Source organism: Panulirus ornatus, chromosome 51 (genome assembly GCF_036320965.1).
Source record: "Panulirus ornatus isolate Po-2019 chromosome 51, ASM3632096v1, whole genome shotgun sequence".
NCBI classification, from domain to species: domain Eukaryota; kingdom Metazoa; phylum Arthropoda; class Malacostraca; order Decapoda; family Palinuridae; genus Panulirus; species Panulirus ornatus.
In genome coordinates, this window is record NC_092274.1 from 5,231,569 (window position 1) to 5,252,165 (window position 20,597).

Sequence of the window (20,597 nt, forward strand, 5' to 3'; positions counted from 1 at the left end):
ATGAAGTCTGTTCTGGATGAGAGAGCTTGGGAAGTGAGTCAGTTGTTGTTCGCTGATGATACAGCGCTGGTGGCTGATTCATGCGAGAAACTGCAGAAGCTGGTGACTGAGTTTGGTAAAGTGTGTGAAAGAAGAAAGTTAAGAGTAAATGTGAATAAGAGCAAGGTTATTAGGTACAGTAGGGTTGAGGGTCAAGTCAATTGGGAGGTAAGTTTGAATGGAGAAAAACTGGAGGAAGTAAAGTGTTTTAGATATCTGGGAGTGGATCTGGCAGCGGATGGAACCATGGAAGCGGAAGTGAATCATAGAGTGGGGGAGGGGGCGAAAATCCTGGAGCCTTGAAGAATGTGTGGAAGTCGAGAACATTATCTCGGAAAGCAAAAATGGGTAAGTTTGAAGGAATAGGGGTTCCAACAATGTTGTATGGTTGCGAGGTGTGGGCTATGGATAGAGTTGTGTGCAGGAGGGTGGATGTGCTGGAAATGAGATGTTTGAGGACAATGTGTGGTGTGAGGTGGTTTGATCGAGTAAGTAATGAAAGGGTAAGAGAGATGTGGAAATAAAAAGAGCGTGGTTGAGAGAGCAGAAGAGGGTGTTTTGAAATGGTTTGGGCACATGGAGAGAATGAGTGAGGAAAGATTGACCAAGAGGATATATGTGTCGGAGGTGGAGGGAACGAGGAGAAGTGGGAGACCAAATTGGAGGTGGAAAGATGGAGTGAAAAAGATTTTGAGTGATCGGGGCCTGAACATGCAGGAGGGTGAAAGGCGGGCAAGGAATAGAGTGAATTGGATCGATGTGGTATACCGGGGTTGACGTGCTGTCAGTGGATTGAATCAGGGCATGTGAAGCGTCTGGGGTAAACCATGGAAAGTTGTGTGGGGCCTGGATGTGGAAAGGGAGCTGTGGTTTCGGGCATTATTGCATGACAGCTAGAGACTGAGCTGTGAACGAATGGGGCCTTTGTTGTCTTTTTCTAGCGCTACCTCGCACACATGAGGGGGGAGGGGGATGGTATTCCATGTGTGGCGAGGTGGCGATGGGAATGAATAAAGGCAGACAGTGTGAATTGTGTGCATGGGTATATATGTATGTGTCTGTGTGTGTATATATATGTGTACATTGCGATGTATAGGTATGTATATTTGTGTGTGCGGACGTGTATGTATATACATGTGTATGGGGGTGGGTTGGGCCATTTCTTTCGTCTGTTTCCTTGCGCTACCTCGCAAACGCGGGAGACAGCGACAAAGCAAAATAAAACAAAAAAAAAAGATTCCAATAAACCTATGGCCCCTAGTCCCCAGCATCATGAGGTGCTAACAATATCTGGGGTTTCCATCTGACTGCCGGTGAGAGGAAGGGCTCAAACTGTGGTAATACCACACCCTCCCAATACCTTTCCCTCCCTGATAGACCTGCCCCTTTTTCTATTCACTATGCTAGCATTTATGGTCTTTCCAATAACCTCTCTTCTGTTGAACACTACTTGTCTAGGACTTCTACTCTCTGGGACCAAAATGTCTGATAAAGTTCTCATTAGCCCATTTTTCATATACAACTATAATCTGCACTCATGTCTCCAGTTCAAAGGTGGTGTCTGTGTTTATCACAACATTAACACACCTGTTACACTCCTCAAGTACCTTGTGTTCCCAAACTTTGGTGTTATCTGGCTTTTCCTTGCCTACTGCTCACATAATTCTACATATTTTATATCTTCTCAATTATCTAATCTCCTGGCATCAGACTGTGGTATTCTCTCATCTAAAAAAATGACATTCTCTACTCAGGGGATTTCAATGTTCACTATAGGGAATGTTTGAATTCCTCCTAAGCAGAAGGTAGGGGAGTGAAGCACTCGGATTCTCCATTCTCAATGATCTAGAGCAAATTATCTCCATCCCTACCCATATTCCTGACTGCAGTGATCACTCTCCTAATATTCTGGATCTGTTTTTAACCTCTAATCCTTAGCACTGTAAATAATCTCACCCAAATTGGTTCACCTGACCACCCTCTCATAGATGTATCTATTCTAATGGTTCCTCTCCCCTCCATCAGCCCCTTCTAAATGTAAGTATTAGAAACTTAACAAAGTTGATGGGAATATCTTATGAAAGTTCTTTACTGATTTTCCTTGGATAAAGTAATGTCTCTTATAATGAGATGCTTCTGTCTCCACCAAATGCATAGTAGAGATTTCTGTTGCAGGAATGGAAGTATCTATTCCCTCTTCCTCCAGGATGACCTTTTATTCCAATCCACGGTTCAACCATTCCTGTTCTCAGGCCATTCAAGCAAGGGAGCAAGACATACTGGGCTTGGAAAAACTCTCCTTCCTCTGACTCCCATCCAAGCATTCATCATGGCCCATAATCGTTACAAGAGTGTAATCTGGTAACAATCCACAAGACAGGCTGATACACAATTTGATTACTTGATAAGTGTTCAGCTTCATTCTCTGTTTGGGTCATTTTCACTAGTTCCACTGCTGCATCCAGATATCTGCTGCATTCAGTTGTCTGCTGCAACCATATATCTAAAATCCTCTTTTGCTCACTGTTGCTCCAATTCTATCAGACTTTCATTTTTTAAGATGTCTCAAAAGAACTCAAGCAATTCCACCAATTTTTCCTCTTCAAGGTTTTATCTTTTTTTTCTTTAGTCTCATCTATCTATTTTTTTCATGGCCTTAGTTGTGGCTCTCAACTAACATGGCATGTGACAAGATCTTCCTTTAAGTAACTAATTGATACTGAGAAGATCCCAGAGCCTAGCACATTTGAATGACCTTTAAGTGTTGCAAAGTACCAAATGGTGAAACACTTAGACAGCAGTGGTTAGATATATTAGCATGAACTGTCAACAGCCTTACTGTAACTCTCTTAGGATATTGAGCTAGGCAATCTTCCTATCCATACTAGGCCCAAGGTCTTGGCGTCCTGTTCCAGTACTTCACGCTAACACCAAACCTGTTTAATTCATTTCTGCGGTAAAATACCTTGTTAATGCAACAGAAATACCATGCTACTGATTTTTACCAAAATGCTTCCGAAAAGATTTATCCAGAATTTATAAGTTTCCACGAAAAACAAACAATACTTGAAATCCCGTGGAAAAATTATATAGAGCATCACTTAATGTCCAAATGTAAAAATCTGTCATTCTTATCAACGACAGACATAAAAGCCAGCATCGTGCAGTAAGGCCAATATCAAATGTTTCATACATGAAGCACATGAGAACCCTGAGACTTATGGTATAAATGAGGCTAGCAATAGTTAGGACAAACTGTGTACGGAAATATTCTCAAAAGCACTTCATTATAAATCTACCATCAACCAAATTGTAGATGCAGGAATTGGCAAACATGACAAATTTAACTTACTTATCAAGGTGTAGAACTTTTTTGCCTATGCGTGCTGATGCTGCCTGCAACTATGCATTCCACTAACCCTGAAAAGTACAGAATGACATGAATCCATGTTCAAAATGAAACTTCCAATACAAATATAATTCTGAGTCTCTGAAAATCAGGAAAAATGTTCAGGTAGTAAATAAACGAATTTTCTACAAAAATAACAACCCAAGCAAACCTAAGCTACCCAGACAAGCCTAAGCTAGGCTTGATTTGGCCAACAATGAAATAGTTCTGGGTAACATTCTAGTTTAAAGGCACCACAGAAATAATTCTGGGATTTGTATCAATATACTCATTGTATGTAGTATATGTAATGGAGACCTTGAAGGGTATTTTTCTGTGGCATTAATTCATGTTCACCAACAATAAGAGAAAGTTACACTGATTATTCAAAATGTGAGAGAAAAGTCAGTGGAACTCTGGCATCAATTAAAAAACCTACAAAAACACACACACACAAGCTTATATGGGTAGAGAAATACCTAAATATTCAGTACTTTAGTAGAGATATATCAAAAATATTGCTGTCATCATGTCTCTCCCATAGTGATTGCATGTGGCTTGAAGAGGTAAACGTAATCACCAAACAAACTTCCAAGTACCAGACTTCATGTAAAAATCTTAACATCTCATTGAACTGCATCGAAAATATATATATCTTACCACAAGAAGTTAAATATGGTAAGGTTTTCATAAGTTCTGTTGATTTTTAAAAGTGTTCAGTTCAGTTATACGTTTGGGGTTTTGTCCCATCATCGACCCCTCCCTATTACCACATCGTGTTTTGGTCTCCATTACAATTCTGTTCTTCAGTAACCAATCTATCCATTCATTTCACTCATCCTTCTCTTCCTAAATCACCAACCGCTATACATCGTGTCATCTGAATTTTCTATATCCTCAGTTTCAATGAGCAATTCACTTATTATCCAGTTTTAGTCATAGGCTATGTATGGCTGATGTAATTCTGAATCCTTCTTTCTTTGTTGTACTCAGCGCAGAACAAAATGATAAGCCAAATTGTCTGCCGCACAACAGTCTCAGGGCGTGTCTCATTATGAGGATCCATTATCCTTTTAAAGGTGCATCATATATTCTAAATCAGAAGGTAATGATCTGTTATAACGCTTCTACCTCAGTCTTTATTTCCATAATTGGCTAAACTTGACACAGTTTCCATTTCCCCCTCCTCTACATTCTGATAACTCACTCCTATATTACCATTTTTATTCCTTCTCTCGTTATCACATTAGAGCACATATTTTGTCGTTTATCGTAGTCTTCATTACTGTAATTAATTCCACCTGCACGATAAAAATTATGGATTCCTTACTCTAATCTGGTATACATCTAATGATACGTTCACTAATAAGTTTTCCTTCCAAGACCTTAAGGTAGCTAATTTCAATTCCAAGAAACCCATAAACTGCAATTATTACCTTAACCTTTCCCCATTTATAATTAACAGGTAAGTTATGATGGTAAATCAAACTGGTTGTTAATTTCCATCTAAGGTGAGTGAAATATCTTCCCCCAAGATGACAGATGCGGCCGACCATAGCTGTCTGCTGGCGCATGACCCTTCACTCACCTGTCCCCACCACTATCACATCAAATTCCTTGGGCAATTCCGCCTCCATTCTGTCCTGCTCTTTCTACTGCTGAAACTCCTTCCTTTCAACACCTCTGATGTCTCTTTTTTCTTCAGGAAATATGTGTCTGGCTTCTGGGCGTTTCCAGCTTGTGTTGTGATGACAACAGCAGCTCTCCTCTACCCGGGAGAGAGACTCCGCCACTACCAGCAAGGAAACTCCTCCAGCGACGCCTGGCAACGATCTAGTGACAACTTCAACCACCAGATGGCAGGAGTAAAGTAGTTTCGGGGTCTGTAATATTCAAGGTATTTGAATAATTCTCTACATACATTTACTTAATTCACTTCCTGCTACACGCATAATATATATATATATATATATATGTATATATATATATATATATATATATATATATATATATATATATATATATATATATATATATATATATATATATATATATATTTCTTTTTTCATACATAATCGGCCATTCTTTATGCTACTTAGTTGTATTACTTCAAGATTTATTTTACATTATTCTTTGGGTTTGTGATATTTCCAGGATCAGTGTGTGTACCTGTCAATGGTGTAACATATGCTCCTCTACTGTGTCATCACTAATGATTAAGTGGTATCCCCAAGTCTGTTTTATAATTTCCAGGAAGCTGTGATGGTTTTTAAGCTGTCTTCCTTCCAATGGATTTTACTGAATTTGTTGAGAATAGATATTTCATCAATTGTTCTTCGTATATATATTTTGGGGTAAATATTTCTTTACTTAACTGGTTTATCTAAATAGTATTGCACCTGCCCTTGCTTAGTTACATTAAGGTATGTGAGGATTACGACTGGTGAACTGGTTACTTTGGGTAAACTGGGATTACATTAATTTGGCTTAAGGTTCGTTGGGTAGGCTGAGGTTACATCATGGTAGGCTAGAGTTACTTTAGGTAGGCTAAGGCTACGTTGGGTAGGCTGGGGTTTACGTTGGGTGGGCTGGGGTTTACGTTGGGTAGGGTGAGGTTTACGTTGGGTAGGGTGAGGTTTACGTTGGGTAGGGTGAGGTTTACGTTGGGTAGGCTGGGGTTTACGTTGGGTAGGCTGGGGTTTACGTTGGGTGGGCTGGGGTTTACGTTGGGTAGGCTGGGGTTTACGTTGGGTAGGCTGAGGTTACATCATGGTAGGCTAGAGTTACTTTAGGTAGGCTAAGGCTACGTTGGGTAGACTGGGGTTTACGTTGGGTGGGCTGGGGTTTACGTTGGGTAGGCTGGGGTTTACGTTGGGTAGGCTGGGGTTTACGTTGGGTAGGCTGGGGTTTACGTTGGGTAGGGTGGGGTTTACGTTGAGTTGGCTGGAATTACGTTGGGTAGGCTGGGGTTTACGTTGAGTTGGCTGGAATTACGTTGGGTAGGGTGGGGTTTACGTTGAGTTGGCTGGAATTACGTTGGGTAGGGTGGGGTTTACGTTGAGTTGGCTGGAATTACGTTGGGTAGGCTGGGGTTTACGTTGAGTTGGCTGGAATTACGTTGGGTAGGGTGGGGTTTACGTTGAGTTGGCTGGAATTACGTTGGGTGGGCTGGGTTTACGTTGGGTGGGCTGGGGTTTACGTTGAGTTGGCTGGAATTACGTTGGGTAGGCTGGGGTTTACGTTGAGTTGGCTGGAATTACGTTGGGTGGGCTGGGGTTTACGTTGGGTGGGCTGGGGTTTACGTTGGGTAGGGTGGGGTTTACGTTGGGTGGGCTGGATTACGTTGGGTGGGCTGGGTAGTGGGTGGGCTGGGGTTTACGTTGGGTAGGGTGGGGTTTACGTTGGGTGGGCTGGAATTACGTTGGTGGGCTTGGGGTTTACGTTGGGTGGGCTGGGGTTATACGTTGGGTGGGGCTGGGGTTTGACGTGGGTGGGCTGGGGTTTTCGTGGGTAGGCTGGGGGTTACGTGGGTGGGGCTGGGGTTTACGTTGGGTAGGGTGAGTTTACGTTGGGTAGGGTGGGGTTTACGTTGCGGTTAGGGTGAGGTATTACGTTGGGTGGGCTGGGGTTACGTTGGGTGGGCTGGGGTTTACGTTTGGGTAGGGTGGGGTTTACGTTGGGTAGGGTGGGGTTTACGTTGGGTAGGGTGAGGTTTACGTTGGGTGGGCTGGGGTTTACGTTGGGTAGGGTGGGGTTTACGTTGGGTGGGCTGGGGTTTACGTTGGGTAGGGTGAGGTTACATTAAGTTAGGCTACGATTACGTTGAGTTTGCTTACTGTCACGATGAGATAACGTTAACTTGATGTTATTCCCCCCTGAGGTAGGGTAAGGTTAGGTAAGGTAAAGGTAGAAGAGGGTTAGATAAGGTAGGCTGTCGTTACCTTAAAGAAATCTTGGGTTACCTTGGGGTTGGGGGGTTGGGGTTGGGACGGAGCCCAGACCCCCTGCTTGTGGTCAGGTAAGTTGCAACAGTTTGCTTTTGTTAAGCTAGACTCAGACGATGGCGATCGTTAGGGTGGGGTGGTTCGTGTTCCCCCCCAACCCCAACCCCAACTAGTGGCTCCCTCCCAACCCCCCCACACAGGGGGGGGGGTTATCCCCAGACCCACCTGGGGTTCCCTCACCACCTCAATGGATTTTGATACAGGGGCGTATCCAAGATGGAGGACGACGGGGGAGCTTTGGGCCCCTCGCCCCCCCATTCACTCGATATTTGCAAACACTTTTCTCTAATAAAAGAAGTCGTTCAACTCGTCAATGAAGCATATTTAAATAAACTAATCGGTAATACAGCATTTGAGCCACTGGTGCCGGATAATTGGCAAAATGACGAGGTAATTTATCACATCTAAAACCATTATCATGTATATTTTGAACTAATAAACTCGACAACATCTTGCAGATAATGATTTTCGAGACGCATGTTCACCTGAATTTCTATCCAAATCTATCATACTCTTTCTAAAGCTTGTGTAAGCTAAATTAGCCGTTTTATTGTGTTCTTTTTAAAGTTCTCGTTACACCACCATCCTGGCTGGCCTGGGAGTAGCTTTCTCTGAGTTTCACTTGAAGCAAAGATTCCCGAACTCTATAACATGACTTCCTTAGTTATTGTCTTCACCAGAAATCCTTCATATTCTTTTTAATAACTTTTACAATTTGCATTGTGTTTTTTAGAATGGCTGAGGATCAGCTTGTTGATAATCAATCTATCTCTGTATCCGTGAACATAGATGAAGACAAAAAAATATTGGTATATAACATCGTAGTATGTACGCATATTTATGGAAAAATGAGAAAAGAATTGTAAACTAAAACATATAGAGAAGACCATAACAGACCTGAGAGTGAGGGAAAATGTGTGTTGTGAGGAGCGAAAGTGGGTCAGTGTGGCAGTCATGACGTGTGAGGAAGGATGCATGATGGTGAGAGAGAGAGAGAGAGAATGGGTGAGGGTGACTACTATATTTTGCGTGTTGCAAGGATGAGTGGCAAGTTTAATCAGAGGGAGATTGCTCTTGAATCATATAATGTCAGAGTTCGCCTATCAACTTCTTTTAAACAAAATATCGTAATATTTGTCACATGGGGCCTCATGCTTCCGGGGGTTTAAGGTTATGGAGATGGGATTATGTTTGGCAGAATCTTCATGTCTTTGTATAGATGCTGATGCATGTGACTGGTAGACAGTATGTGATTGTTCTGGGTGCTCTGTTTAATGTAGTTTGCAGTATCATTTTAAGTGTGAATGATCCAGCAAATCTGGTTCCAGTAAGTGTTGTGGGTGCGTTCTTTTAACCAGGATTGAGCTCTTTCTCTCGTAAAACTGTAATAGGTTAGTTACACATGACCTTTCCCTAAAACCATGCTATCTCTCACTTCAGAAATTTCTTCTCTGCAGGAATTCATCAATTTCCTTTCCAATAATCTTTTCCAGAGCTTACACACCACTCTCATTAGTTAGAGTAGTGCATGTCCCCAGTTTCCCTTCTTATATTTGCCCTTTTCACTTCCCATTGCACTATGCCTCTCTCCTAATGTCTTGAATAGTAATTCTAGTAGTATATCAAGAGTATCTGTACTCCTCTTTAGCACATATGATGAAATTTCATCAGGAGTATGATTGTAGTATAAGTCAAGACCTAGTGTTGTTAATATCTTTTCTAGATATCCCCCCTTCCATTTCGTTGGTGTTGGGGCCATAGTGTCTTCCACTGTGACAACATTTTTGAACTAGCTATTCAGTTCCTCTTATATCTTATATAATCCTTTATAATATTTCCCTTAAATTCCTTACTCTGATTAGCTCCTCCTCAACTGACAAGTGGCTCTTGCTGAAATTTATGGAATAGTTCTGGTTTTTCAGCTTCCTTTTCCACAGTATTCTTTTCATAGTTTCTTTATTCGTCTTTTCTTAACCGGCTAATAGTTTTGTGCTCTTATACCACGCCAGTGCCAGCTCGCTAGAGTGCTGTCTGTATCTTTGCCACTGCCCATTTCCAAGCCCTTTGTTATATGACGTCTTTCATTAAACTATTCATTCCCCTTTCTTATCTCTCTCTGTATTAGAGGCTTGAGGTGCCCATGACTACTTCCTCACTGTAAATTTCGCAGAACCTCTGAACAGAACGCCCTCGTTCTTGGCAAACAAATTCCATTTCCCAACTACATTACAGTAGAAATTATTGAGATTTGTGTAGTTGCAACAACTCTATCTCCTCTTTATTTTTTAGATTACATCTGCTCTTTTATTTGCCCTCTTTTACCACATATTCATACATAACGTTCTCAATATTCCTGCTAGTATGAGTGAAGATAAGGTCCAGTAATAATGGTGTGTCCCTTCCTCTCATCCTAGTTTGGTCCATGATATGCTGGTGCAGGAAATGTTCTTGTATACACTGAAAACTTGTGTCTCCATGACTCTTATCACCATGAGAATCCAAATTCGCCCAGTCTATCTCTTAATAATTGAAATCCCCCATTTGTAGTAGTTTATCATCACTAAAAAGTGAGTTTTACTACTTCATGTACCATCCTGATTTTTCCTTCTTTTATTATTGTATATGCATTACAGTTCGTTGCAATTCTTTAGTGGATTATATATTAATAACACCACAATTCTCTTCTTCCTTAGATATACTATTCTCATTATGTATTGTCTGAATGGGTCAGCCTCCATTATTTCTTAAAACTAATGGCTCTCTTTCATTCTTCCTTATGTTTTACCTTCTCTGTCCTTTCTTGTTATCATGTACCCCTCTAAACAGAACAGGTGAGAGCTTAATGCTTTGGTAAGGTTTATTTCCATGATTCCAATAATATCAGGTGTACTTTCCCTTAGACAATCCTTGAATTCAACCTCTTTACCACTGACTATTAACTGATTCACATTTGAATACATTACTTTCAGTCTCACATACCATCTCCTAACACTCCTGCCATATGTGAAGGAGTGTTAGAAGATGGTAATGTGAGACAAAGATATGCTTGACAAAAATGGGTATCATAATAGTCAATGTTCAAGTAGCCAGTCCTCACACAGATACTGTGGGAAATAGCCACATGCATCCTGCACATCCTATTTCAAAACTCCCATTCAATGTTTGCTTTTAAGGAACCAAGATTAATAAAAATTCAGTTTTTCTGTGATGGCTTTATTGTACCCATCTACTAGTGATTTTAGAAAGTCACATCAGCTTGGATGTTTGGAGTAATTAATATAAAAAGGACTAATTTGTTGAATTTCCCAGTTATATAAAAATCTAATATCACTCCAATATAATTTCTAATAATTATAATATGGCTGCAGATATGTAGTGACATTCCAGATGCCAACTACACAGCTTTGGTGACTAATTACTATTATCAATAAATATTACACTAAGCGTCCTAGGCTATAACACCAACCAAAATAAATAAATGGAATAAAATTATTCATAAGGAAAAACATTTAAGCTAAAGATAAATAAATGGAATAGAAATATTCTTTAAAGAAATGCTCAAGCTAAAGTTAAATAAATGAAATAATAAATATTCCTAAACAGAAATATTCAAGCTAGAGATAAATACCAGAAATGAAAGATTTTATAAACAAGAAACATTTAGGTTGAAGATAAATACATGAAGTAAAAATACTCCCAAACAAAATTTCAGGCTAAAATCATCTGCAATGAAAATGTTCCTGAAAAGAAGCACTCGGTTGAAAGATAAATAAATGAGACAGAAATATTAAGAGCACCGATACATAAATGGCTTAGAAATATTCCTATCAAGAAATATTCAAGCTTGATACAAATGGAAGATATATTCCTAAAATGGAACATTCTTGTTAAGGATAAATAATGTTGTGCAAAGAGTTAAAACAATAGTAATGGTGCAGATATAAGATGGAATATAAAGAATGATAATAATGATAATAGACATAAATAGATAATAAGAAGTAAAGATTCTATCAAAAAAATGGTAACATATGATGGAAGAGGAAGATTTATACTAAAAATAGTTATGTCAGAGATAAATAATAAAATAGATCTATAACAAGGATGGTAATAAAAATAAATTAAAGGATAGGAAGGTATTCCTCAACCATCTTCACCAGATGAGAATACATGGAATATAATTTCTAATAAGTCATAAATAAGGTTAAGTATGATAGAACTTATCTGAGTTTATGTTTAATAAATACATAAAGTAAAATCTAGAGCCTTCCTGGAATACAACAGGAGACACTGTTATGGCAAAATCTGGGTATATAAGAAAATATAAATTGATTTAACAACCCACTAAGGATCCTGTTGGCAGGTACAGCTTGGAAACCTAAACAGGTTACACCAAGTTCTCTCCAGATACTGACAGATAGATGTGTGCACACACAATGTACTGTATTAATGTACTGCATATAGATTTCACTATGTACTGTATTACTGTGCTGTTCCACTAAGGTCTGTTCTGTAATGTTGTGTCTGAACAACTTTTTACCATATTCCTGACCTGTGTACTGTATAACTTAATATTGTATTACTGTGTACTGAACAACTTAATATATACATGTTGTATTGCTGCATTGCCCTGCATTGTGTTACTGCTTCACACAGCTCCAAATAACCCATCTAGCTACAACCTGTGGGCTCTCTGATAATGAAATGGCCACATGAGTTTAATAAGGATGCCACATGCCTGTTTTTAATCATGAGTTCACATTTTCCTTTGCTCTGATCTCAAAACTTCAGCTGAATTTAAGGCTGGCTTCTGAGGATCCTGACAAAACCTACAAAATTCAGTACCTAGATGAAGATCTATTAAGAGGTTCACAATGATTATGGGGCCATAAGAAAAAGCTAGCCACAACAATGCTGATATCTTAATCTGTGAATTATGAAGTGTGAGACAACTGGGTGATTGTTATTCATATGTTCAGGGACAGAATTTTACGCTCATGTTCCCCTGTCTCTTCAACCTATACATTTACTCTTCTGTTTAATTATCTGTGTACAGTAAAGGGAGTGAGACTTACATTTGCATATGCTGTGTGTTTGTTTGTGTATATATGAGTGTACCACAAAACTAAAGAGCTTGTTCATACTTAAATAGGACCAAGCTCCTCCTTCACCCTCTGGAGAGATGATAAAAAATAAATAAAGGAAAGCATGTTAAAGTAGCAAAATTTGTCATTGTTTAACAAAAATCCTTCATGGGCCATCTTATAAAAATAAGATTATTAGATATTAATAAAAGAAGGAGGGTTTAACTTTGCCACTCATATACTGTGCACAGTGTCAACTCCCACTTTTTCAGTTGCCAAACTCCAGGTCTGGCAACATGAACCTTTTGTTGATTATATATATATATATATATATATATATATATATATATATATAATCAAAATTATATTGTCTCTTTCCAGCTATTCATACCAGAACTGGCCCTAATCTGATTAAATGTTCAGCATCCTTCAAGGCTGCTGTTAACAGTTAGAAAGCCTTGTTTTTGCTTGGAATGAAAATACAAAATCCGAAGGTCACCACTAACCAGCAGTGGTGACACCATTACTGAAAATTCAACATTATTGCCATAGGCTGACATAATAAGTATCACAGAGAGAAAAACAGGACTTAGGGAGGCTAAAGAAAAAATATATAATAAATTATGTAGTCTTCCCAATACTCAGTGAAGGAAAAGAATTATGCCCTAATATGGAACTGAAAAAACTGAGAACCTATGCAAAGAAGAGAATGATTAGACTGAACACATCCCTCATATTGCCTTGAAATGAAGAATAAAAAGCACCATCTTGATTTTGCCTCCCTACATTCCACTATGTGGAGACATCCACACAACAAAATAATCAATATTCCATAATATCTGATGGAATAATTGTACTCCCAAGTATCAAATATCAAAATACGTATCTGTAAGCCTGTTAACAAAAAGGCCATAGTACTTTTGTGATATTCATAATTTTATGATATTTAGAATTCTAAATCTCATTTTCATGGAATACATTGGTTCCATTTTAAAGCACTAGTATAAATGTGCTTAATAAGAATTCAGAAAATGAATATGCTCTTTGAGTTAAAGTACAGCGCCAACAACTTAAGTATAATGTTTATTCAAACTCCTAGAACACTTTTGCTGTGATAACACAACAAAGTGAAGGGCGTAAATGGGGAGGTGATAACAAGTAGCGGTGATGTGAGAAGGAGATGGAATGAGTATTTTGAAGGTTTGTTGAATGTGTCTGATGACAGAGTGGCAGATATAGGGTGTTTTGGTCGAGGTGGTGTGCAAAGTGAGAGGGTTAGGGAAAATGATTTGGTAAACAGAGAAGAGGTAGTAAAAGCTTTGCGGAAGATGAAAGCCGGCAAGGCAGCGGGTTTGGATGGTATTGCAGTGGAATTTATTAAGAAAGGGGGTGACTGTATTGTTGACTGGTTGGTAAGGTTATTTAATGTATGTATGACTCATGGTGAGGTGCCTGAGGATTGGCGGAATGCGTGCATAGTGCCATTGTACAAAGGCAAAGGGGAAAAGAGTGAGTGCTCAAATTACAGAGGTATAAGTTTGTTGAGTATTCCTGGTAAATTATATGGGAGGGTATTGATTGAGAGGGTGAAGGCATGTACAGAGCATCAGATTGGGGAAGAGCAGTGCGGTTTCAGAAGTGGTAGAGGATGTGTGGATCAGGTGTTTGCTTTGAAGAATGTATGTGAGAAATACTTAGAAAAGCAAATGGATTTGTATGTAGCATTTATGGATCTGGAGAAGGCATATGATAGAGTTGATAGAGATGCTCTGTGGAAGGTATTAAGAATATATGGTGTGGGAGGCAAGTTGTTAGAAGCAGTGAAAAGTTTTTATCGAGGATGTAAGGCATGTGTACGTGTAGGAAGAGAGGAAAGTGATTGGTTCTCAGTGAATGTAGGTTTGCGGCAGGGGTGTGTGATGTCTCCATGGTTGTTTAATTTGTTTATGGATGGGGTTGTAAGGGAGGTAAATGCAAGAGTCCTGGAAAGAGGGGCAAGTATGAAGTCTGTTGGGGATGAGAGAGCTTGGGAAGTGAGTCAATTGTTGTTCGCTGATGATACAGCGCTGGTGGCTGATTCATGTGAGAAACTGCAGAAGCTGGTGACTGAGTTTGGTAAAGTGTGTGGAAGAAGAAAGTTGAGAGTAAATGTGAATAAGAGCAAGGTTGTTAGGTACAGTAGGGGTGAGGGTCAAGTCAATTGGGAGGTGAGTTTGAATGGAGAAAAACTGGAGGAAGTGAAGTGTTTTAGATATCTGGGAGTGGATCTGTCAGCGGATGGAACCATGGAAGCGGAAGTGGATCATAGGGTGGGGGAGGGGGCGAAAATTTTGGGAGCCTTGAAAAATGTGTGGAAGTCGAGAACATTATCTCGGAAAGCAAAAATGGGTATGTTTGAGGGAATAGTGGTTCCAACAATGCTGTATGGTTGCGAGGCGTGGGCTATGGATAGAGATGTGCGCAGGAGGATGGATGTGCTGGAAATGAGATGTTTGAGGACAATGTGTGGTGTGAGGTGGTTTGATCGAGTAAGTAACGTAAGGGTAAGAGAGATGTGTGGAAATAAAAAGAGCGTGGTCGAGAGAGCAGAAGAGGGTGTTTTGAAATGGTTTGGGCACATGGAGAGAATGAGTGAGGAGAGATTGACCAAGAGGATATATGTGTCGGAGGTGGAGGGAACGAGGAGAAGAGGGAGACCAAATTGGAGGTGGAAAGATGGAGTGAAAAAGATTTTGTGTGATCGGGGCCTGAACATGCAGGAGGGTGAAAGGAGGGCAAGAAATAGAGTGAATTGGAGTCATGTGGTATACAGGGGTTGACGTGCTGTCAGTGGATTGAAGCAAGGCATGTGAAGCGTCTGGGGTAAACCATGGAAAGCTGTGTAGGTATGTATATTTGCGTGTGTGGACGTGTGTATGTACATGTGTATGGGGGGGGGTTGGGCCATTTCTTTCGTCTGTTTCCTTGCGCTACCTCGCAAACGCGGGAGACAGCGACAAAGTATAAAAAAAAAAAAAAAAAAAAAAAAAACACAACAAATGCTGATCCTATATGCCTGAGAGTTCCATTTCATCAACAGAAACAAGAGATTTTTTTTCCTGAAAGTAGATCAATTATAGAAAAGAAAAGAAAAGCAAACTTTATAGTCTAAGTAAGCAAAGGAGTTTCATGAATGTATCTGAGAGGGATATACCTTCCCCTGTGGTCATCCTGCAGCTGCAACACCAGGGGAGTAAACACGGCTGCTCGTCCTCCAGGGGCAGGCACTGATAAGCTTCGTCCTCTATTTGCCCGACCATTCATGCCCCCACGTTTCCTATTGGGAGGATCTTGGGATTTCCTGGAGTCCCGGGGTAGGGAAAAGGTCTCCAGATGAGGTAAGTGACTGAAGGACGGAGGAAGCAGTTGGACATAAAATGGAGAAGGAGCAGGGACTGGCCTTGGGGATCTACTGGGTACTCCCTCCAAATTAATTCTGGTCACATTCCCAACAGACACAGTCATGGAAACTTTTTCTGATGGTTGTTTTACTTGTTGTGATCTTCTGTGATGCTGTTGTTGCCATGCATGATGTTGCTCTTGGTGTTGTGTGTGATACTGTTGCTGTGGGTGATGCTCCTGATGCTGTGAGTGATAGTAGTGATACTGGTTCTCAGAGTGATGCTGTTGGTGCTGTGAATGAGACGTTGCTTCTGCTTGACCATTAGACGCCTGATGTTTATAGTTTTGACCTTCATCTTGCTCATGGTCCAACTGGATACCCTGATGTTTCTGTGATTGCTTAAGCTGCCAAGGTTCCTGGCTATGTGAGGAAAGGATAGGCTGCGGTGCTCTTCCATGGCCTATAATAGTCTCAGGTGGATGACTAGGACCTGCAGGATGCTGTTGTGGGTTATTTGCAAAAGCTGTGTGCACTTCAGCCTGGGCTACTGGTGGCCTAACTTGGGCATCATGAGGTGTTAGAGGTCTGGGCTGAGGCTCTGAAGGTGATGGGGATCTCTGATGTGTCTCAGTGGGGGCTGAAAGTTTGTGAGGAAGAGTTTCAACAGGCCTAAAAACAGTCTCCACTCCATGAGGCTGAGAATCCTCATGATATGTGTATACATAATGAGAGTGAGGTTGTGAAGGAGTGTCAATATCGTGTGGAAATGTTCTTTGGGGGGATGGTTGATGGAAGGGCACTCTTTGAGCTGCGTCACCTGCATGAGAAATTGATGTCTGAGAAGGAGCACTAGAGTATATTGTAGGAGATACTGGGAGAGAGGGTTGTCCCTCCCTGCCATTCCCAGCACGTTGAGGGTTCACAGAGTTGATGGGTATGGAACCCAGTGTGAGGGCACGGGCACGGTCCCTGTCAGGAACTTCCCCATCTATGAGACTGTTGGTGTTCAAGACCATCGGAACTTGGTTGTTGATCCCAGTCTGAATGTAGGATACCTCCCTTGTAGGTGCTGGAGGCTGGTAATGATGAAAGTTAGGTGGCCTTCTTAGCTGCACTGGAGGAACAGCATCCATTTTATCACCTATGGAATGACCAAACTGTGTGGCTGCTGGATGATGTAGCCTGCTGGTGGGTGTGGTCGGTGATGTGGATGCCACAGTTGTAGGTGATGAGACATGACTGACAGATCCAGACTGAACAGATTTGGACTCTGGTGTTTGTGGTGGAGAAAATGGTGGAAAGACCGACCCCACAGGACTGGGCAGGCTGCTGGTGCTACCAGGAAGAGAGTGAACTGTGTGGTCATTTACCATGATTTTTATGTTACTGGTGGAGTTTTCCACAATGTCACTGTCCAGATGAGTGTCATTCATAACATTTTTCATTTGAGTGGGCAAAATTTTTTCCATAGCATCTGTACTGACAGATGTTGCACTGATAGTAGGATTAGCAGGAGTAGGGAAAGCAGCAGTAGGAGGCATGGATTCTTCCAGGGTAGGGGATGAATGCTGAGTGGTAAAATGGGGTCTGTTCACATGCAAGGGATGATCTTGTGTAAAATTGTGGTCTGCAAGTATAGGTACAGATGTGGTACTGTGCAAGTGCATTAATATTTCAGCACCATTGGATGCTTGTCCATTTTCTGGTGTGTATACATTCACAGGTGTGGGTACACTGCCCATTGGTCTGTGTGGCACTGAAGGCCAGTTTGTAAAGTTTTTGGGTGATGGGAAGGTGGCCAAGTCTGGTGCTGGGATGACATTCACAGGTTCTTCACTACTTGTGGCTACATCTCTGTCCACAGACTCAGGAGGTGAAGCTGGTGATGTCACTATGTCTCCGGATACACTCTGCTGTATGGAGGGCCGTTTGCTGGGCAGCTTGGTGAAGATGATATGGGGTGGATGGAGGGGCTTCAGGATTGAGATATTATGGAAATCTTGAGAAATTTCTTTCTGGTCTGAAGGAACATTCAGGGTGATGGGCAGTAGTACATGACCTTGGTGAGGTGACAGCATGCTGTTATGGGCATCCATAGGGGTTAACATGGGCTTTGGGATGGGCTCAGTGAGATTAAATGGGCTATGATGGACAGTGATATTATGGGTAGGTTTGACATGAGGGACTACAGCTAGCTGGAGTGAAGTTGTCTGTTGCACCTCATTTTCACTTTCCTGTGAAGAAAAAAGTACATTTTAGTAGAAGCACAAAACCAGAAAAAAGAACATAAACAAGAATTTATAATGTGCATCTGAGGCTGGTGAGTACAAGTTCCTGTCTGAAGTCACAGGATAAGCATGCATAAGACAAGAGAACAAATGGGAATATCAGTGAAGGGGCGAGTAATAGCAGGTAGTGACTAAGTGAGAAGGAGATGGAATGAGTATTTTGAAGGTTTGTTGAATGTGTTTGATGATATAGTGGCAGATGTAGGGTGTTTTGGTCGGGATGGTGTGCAAAGTGAGAGAGAATGGTTTGGTTAAGAGAGAAGAGGCAGTGACGGCTTTGCAGAAGATGAAATCCAGCAAGGCCACAGGTTTGGATGGTATTGCAGTAGAATTTATTAAGAAAGGGGGTGACTCTATTCATCAAAGAGCTTCTCACTGCAAAGGAGTCTATCCTCTCCCTGCTACTAATTGTAGCACAGCCTTGGAGCTATAGGAGTGCCCAGAGAAGGAATTTTGGGGTTATATGATAATATAATGTGATTTGTGCTAGAATGTACAAATCGATGGTGCTTATTCATGATAATTTCTGACTGACCCCTGACCTTAAAAATACAATATGTCAAGTAAAAAGCTCTGAACATCATGTACCATTCAGATATGAAGTTGAAAGAGATGAGGCATTACTTTTTCTGACTGTGAGATACAAGTAAAAACAATACAGAAGTTAAATATATTTTGATAACTTACCTCATTGAGGGGATCAAGAAACTGGTGGGGGTTGGGGCCTGTGACAACAGGTATATCCCTCACCAAGCAGTCAACAGGAAGTAGAGTTAAGTGGATGGTCTTGCCTGACACTAATGTTGTTCCACGATGGCAGAATGACAACCTACAGAATGGCCTCAGTTAGTGAACTAATATGCTGTCACGATATAGTGATAAAGAGGTATGAATATGAATATGCAAGAAAAGGGAAGGTAAGATGAGGTACATTAATGAGGTAAGGTGAGGTATGAGCTTAACTTGAAGGGACATGCATTAAGTTCAGAGGTCTTAAAGAAGGACACATAGAATTACATGAAGGTGCTCTGAGGGTTGCATGTAGGGTCAAGTGTAGAAGCCAATGGTCCATGGGAGACATGAAGTCAAAATAGAGAGAGAGTACCTACAAGTGTTTATTATGAGGTTTTGCTTTTAGGCAGGGCTGGTAAACCCATATCTTGCTTGATTAATAATAGTTTTTCTTTGTTGCCATGCACACTATGTAAGTATTAGTCCTAGATTAATCTGATATGCTTTCAGCCAATTGTCAAGGGTTCTTTTGATTGTATGTGAATCACTTCCATCAGATTTCTTTAGATCACTCATCAATATATCTTTCATTTTGAGCTCTCATAAGCTTTTGTTTGATGCTTTTAAGCATAGTCCAAGGTAATACTAAAGACTTAATTACAGTTTTTCTTTCTTGCTGAGATACACATAAATAGCATACTGTACTTATTACTTATGAGTACCTCCACAAGGATTTTGCCAGTAAGCAGAGCTAACACAAAGCACTGCATGCCTTGCTAAGTGAATGACATTATTTCTCCCTGTCTCTACACTCAATGCTCATCTACGCTATTGTCAATCCTTGGTTCATCTACTGACTTCATTTACATAACAAGTTTTCTTTAAAAATGTTTTTGTAATGATTTTATACTTATTTCTATTTTTTTTGGTAGTACAATAAATAGTCTTTACACCTTTCCTGTAGTTTTTTTTTTTTGACATCTTTTTGGTAAATTCCAAGATATTACTGCAAACTTAAAATTCTGTTCCTTCCTTGTTGAGACACTTCTAAGCATACAACATTGTTCTTGATGCTTTCAATTTCCTCCCTTATATAGCTTATCATGCATCTTTCTCTTCTTATTAGGTTGTAAAGTTTGAGTCCATTCAACCTCTCTTACTAAGGAAAACAGGGGAATGCAAAGGAAGTCAAACAGCAAAAGACCATTGGGTCCTTTAAAAGCAATTTGTGATAGTAGAAGATATCATAAACTCACAGGTAAGTGTAGTAAACGTTAGAAGGCATACATATAATTCAAACAGAATAACCTGCAAACTGTCACTGTGACTAAAGAGGAGAAGTAATGTAACACGTGGACTTGGGGTGAAGTATTCATCAAGTGCATTCTTAAATATATCTACAGTACTGCTTTCAACATCCCTAATTGGCAAATAGTTCCATATGGTAACAATCCTGTTGAAGAAAAGGTTCTTATTCTAGATAAAACGTCTGCCCATGAGTTTGCATCCATTACTAGCAATATAAGATGAATCAAGTCTTAAGTAATTTGATACATCAAGATTATCAAAGCCTCTGATAATTCTGAATACTTTCATTAGATCACCTTTTAGCCTTCTCTCTTCTAAGCTGAACAGATTCAAGTCATTTAATCTGCTTTCATAGGATTTGTTTATCAATACAGG

General features: G+C 40.4%; 2 protein-coding genes across 2 annotated transcripts in view; both read right to left on the bottom strand.

The window, feature by feature from the left end:
• The window catches only part of LOC139764867 (rab proteins geranylgeranyltransferase component A 1-like), a 32,605-nt gene extending 27,405 nt beyond the window's left edge, over positions 1-5,200 (bottom strand). Inside the window, 3 exon segments of the mRNA XM_071691896.1 lie at positions 3,392-3,435; positions 3,437-3,459; positions 5,016-5,200. Coding sequence (XP_071547997.1) covers positions 3,392-3,435; positions 3,437-3,459; positions 5,016-5,064 — 116 coding nt within the window. The 5' untranslated portion in view covers positions 5,065-5,200.
• A 10,346-nt stretch (positions 5,201-15,546) lies between these two features.
• LOC139764869 (uncharacterized) overlaps positions 15,547-20,597 on the bottom strand; it is a 128,109-nt gene continuing 123,058 nt past the window's right edge. Inside the window, exons 11-12 of the mRNA XM_071691897.1 lie at positions 18,870-19,011; positions 15,547-18,128 (exon numbers count right to left, since the gene is read on the bottom strand). Coding sequence (XP_071547998.1) covers positions 15,660-18,128; positions 18,870-19,011 — 2,611 coding nt within the window. The 3' untranslated portion in view covers positions 15,547-15,659. The remainder of the gene's footprint in view (positions 18,129-18,869; positions 19,012-20,597) is intronic.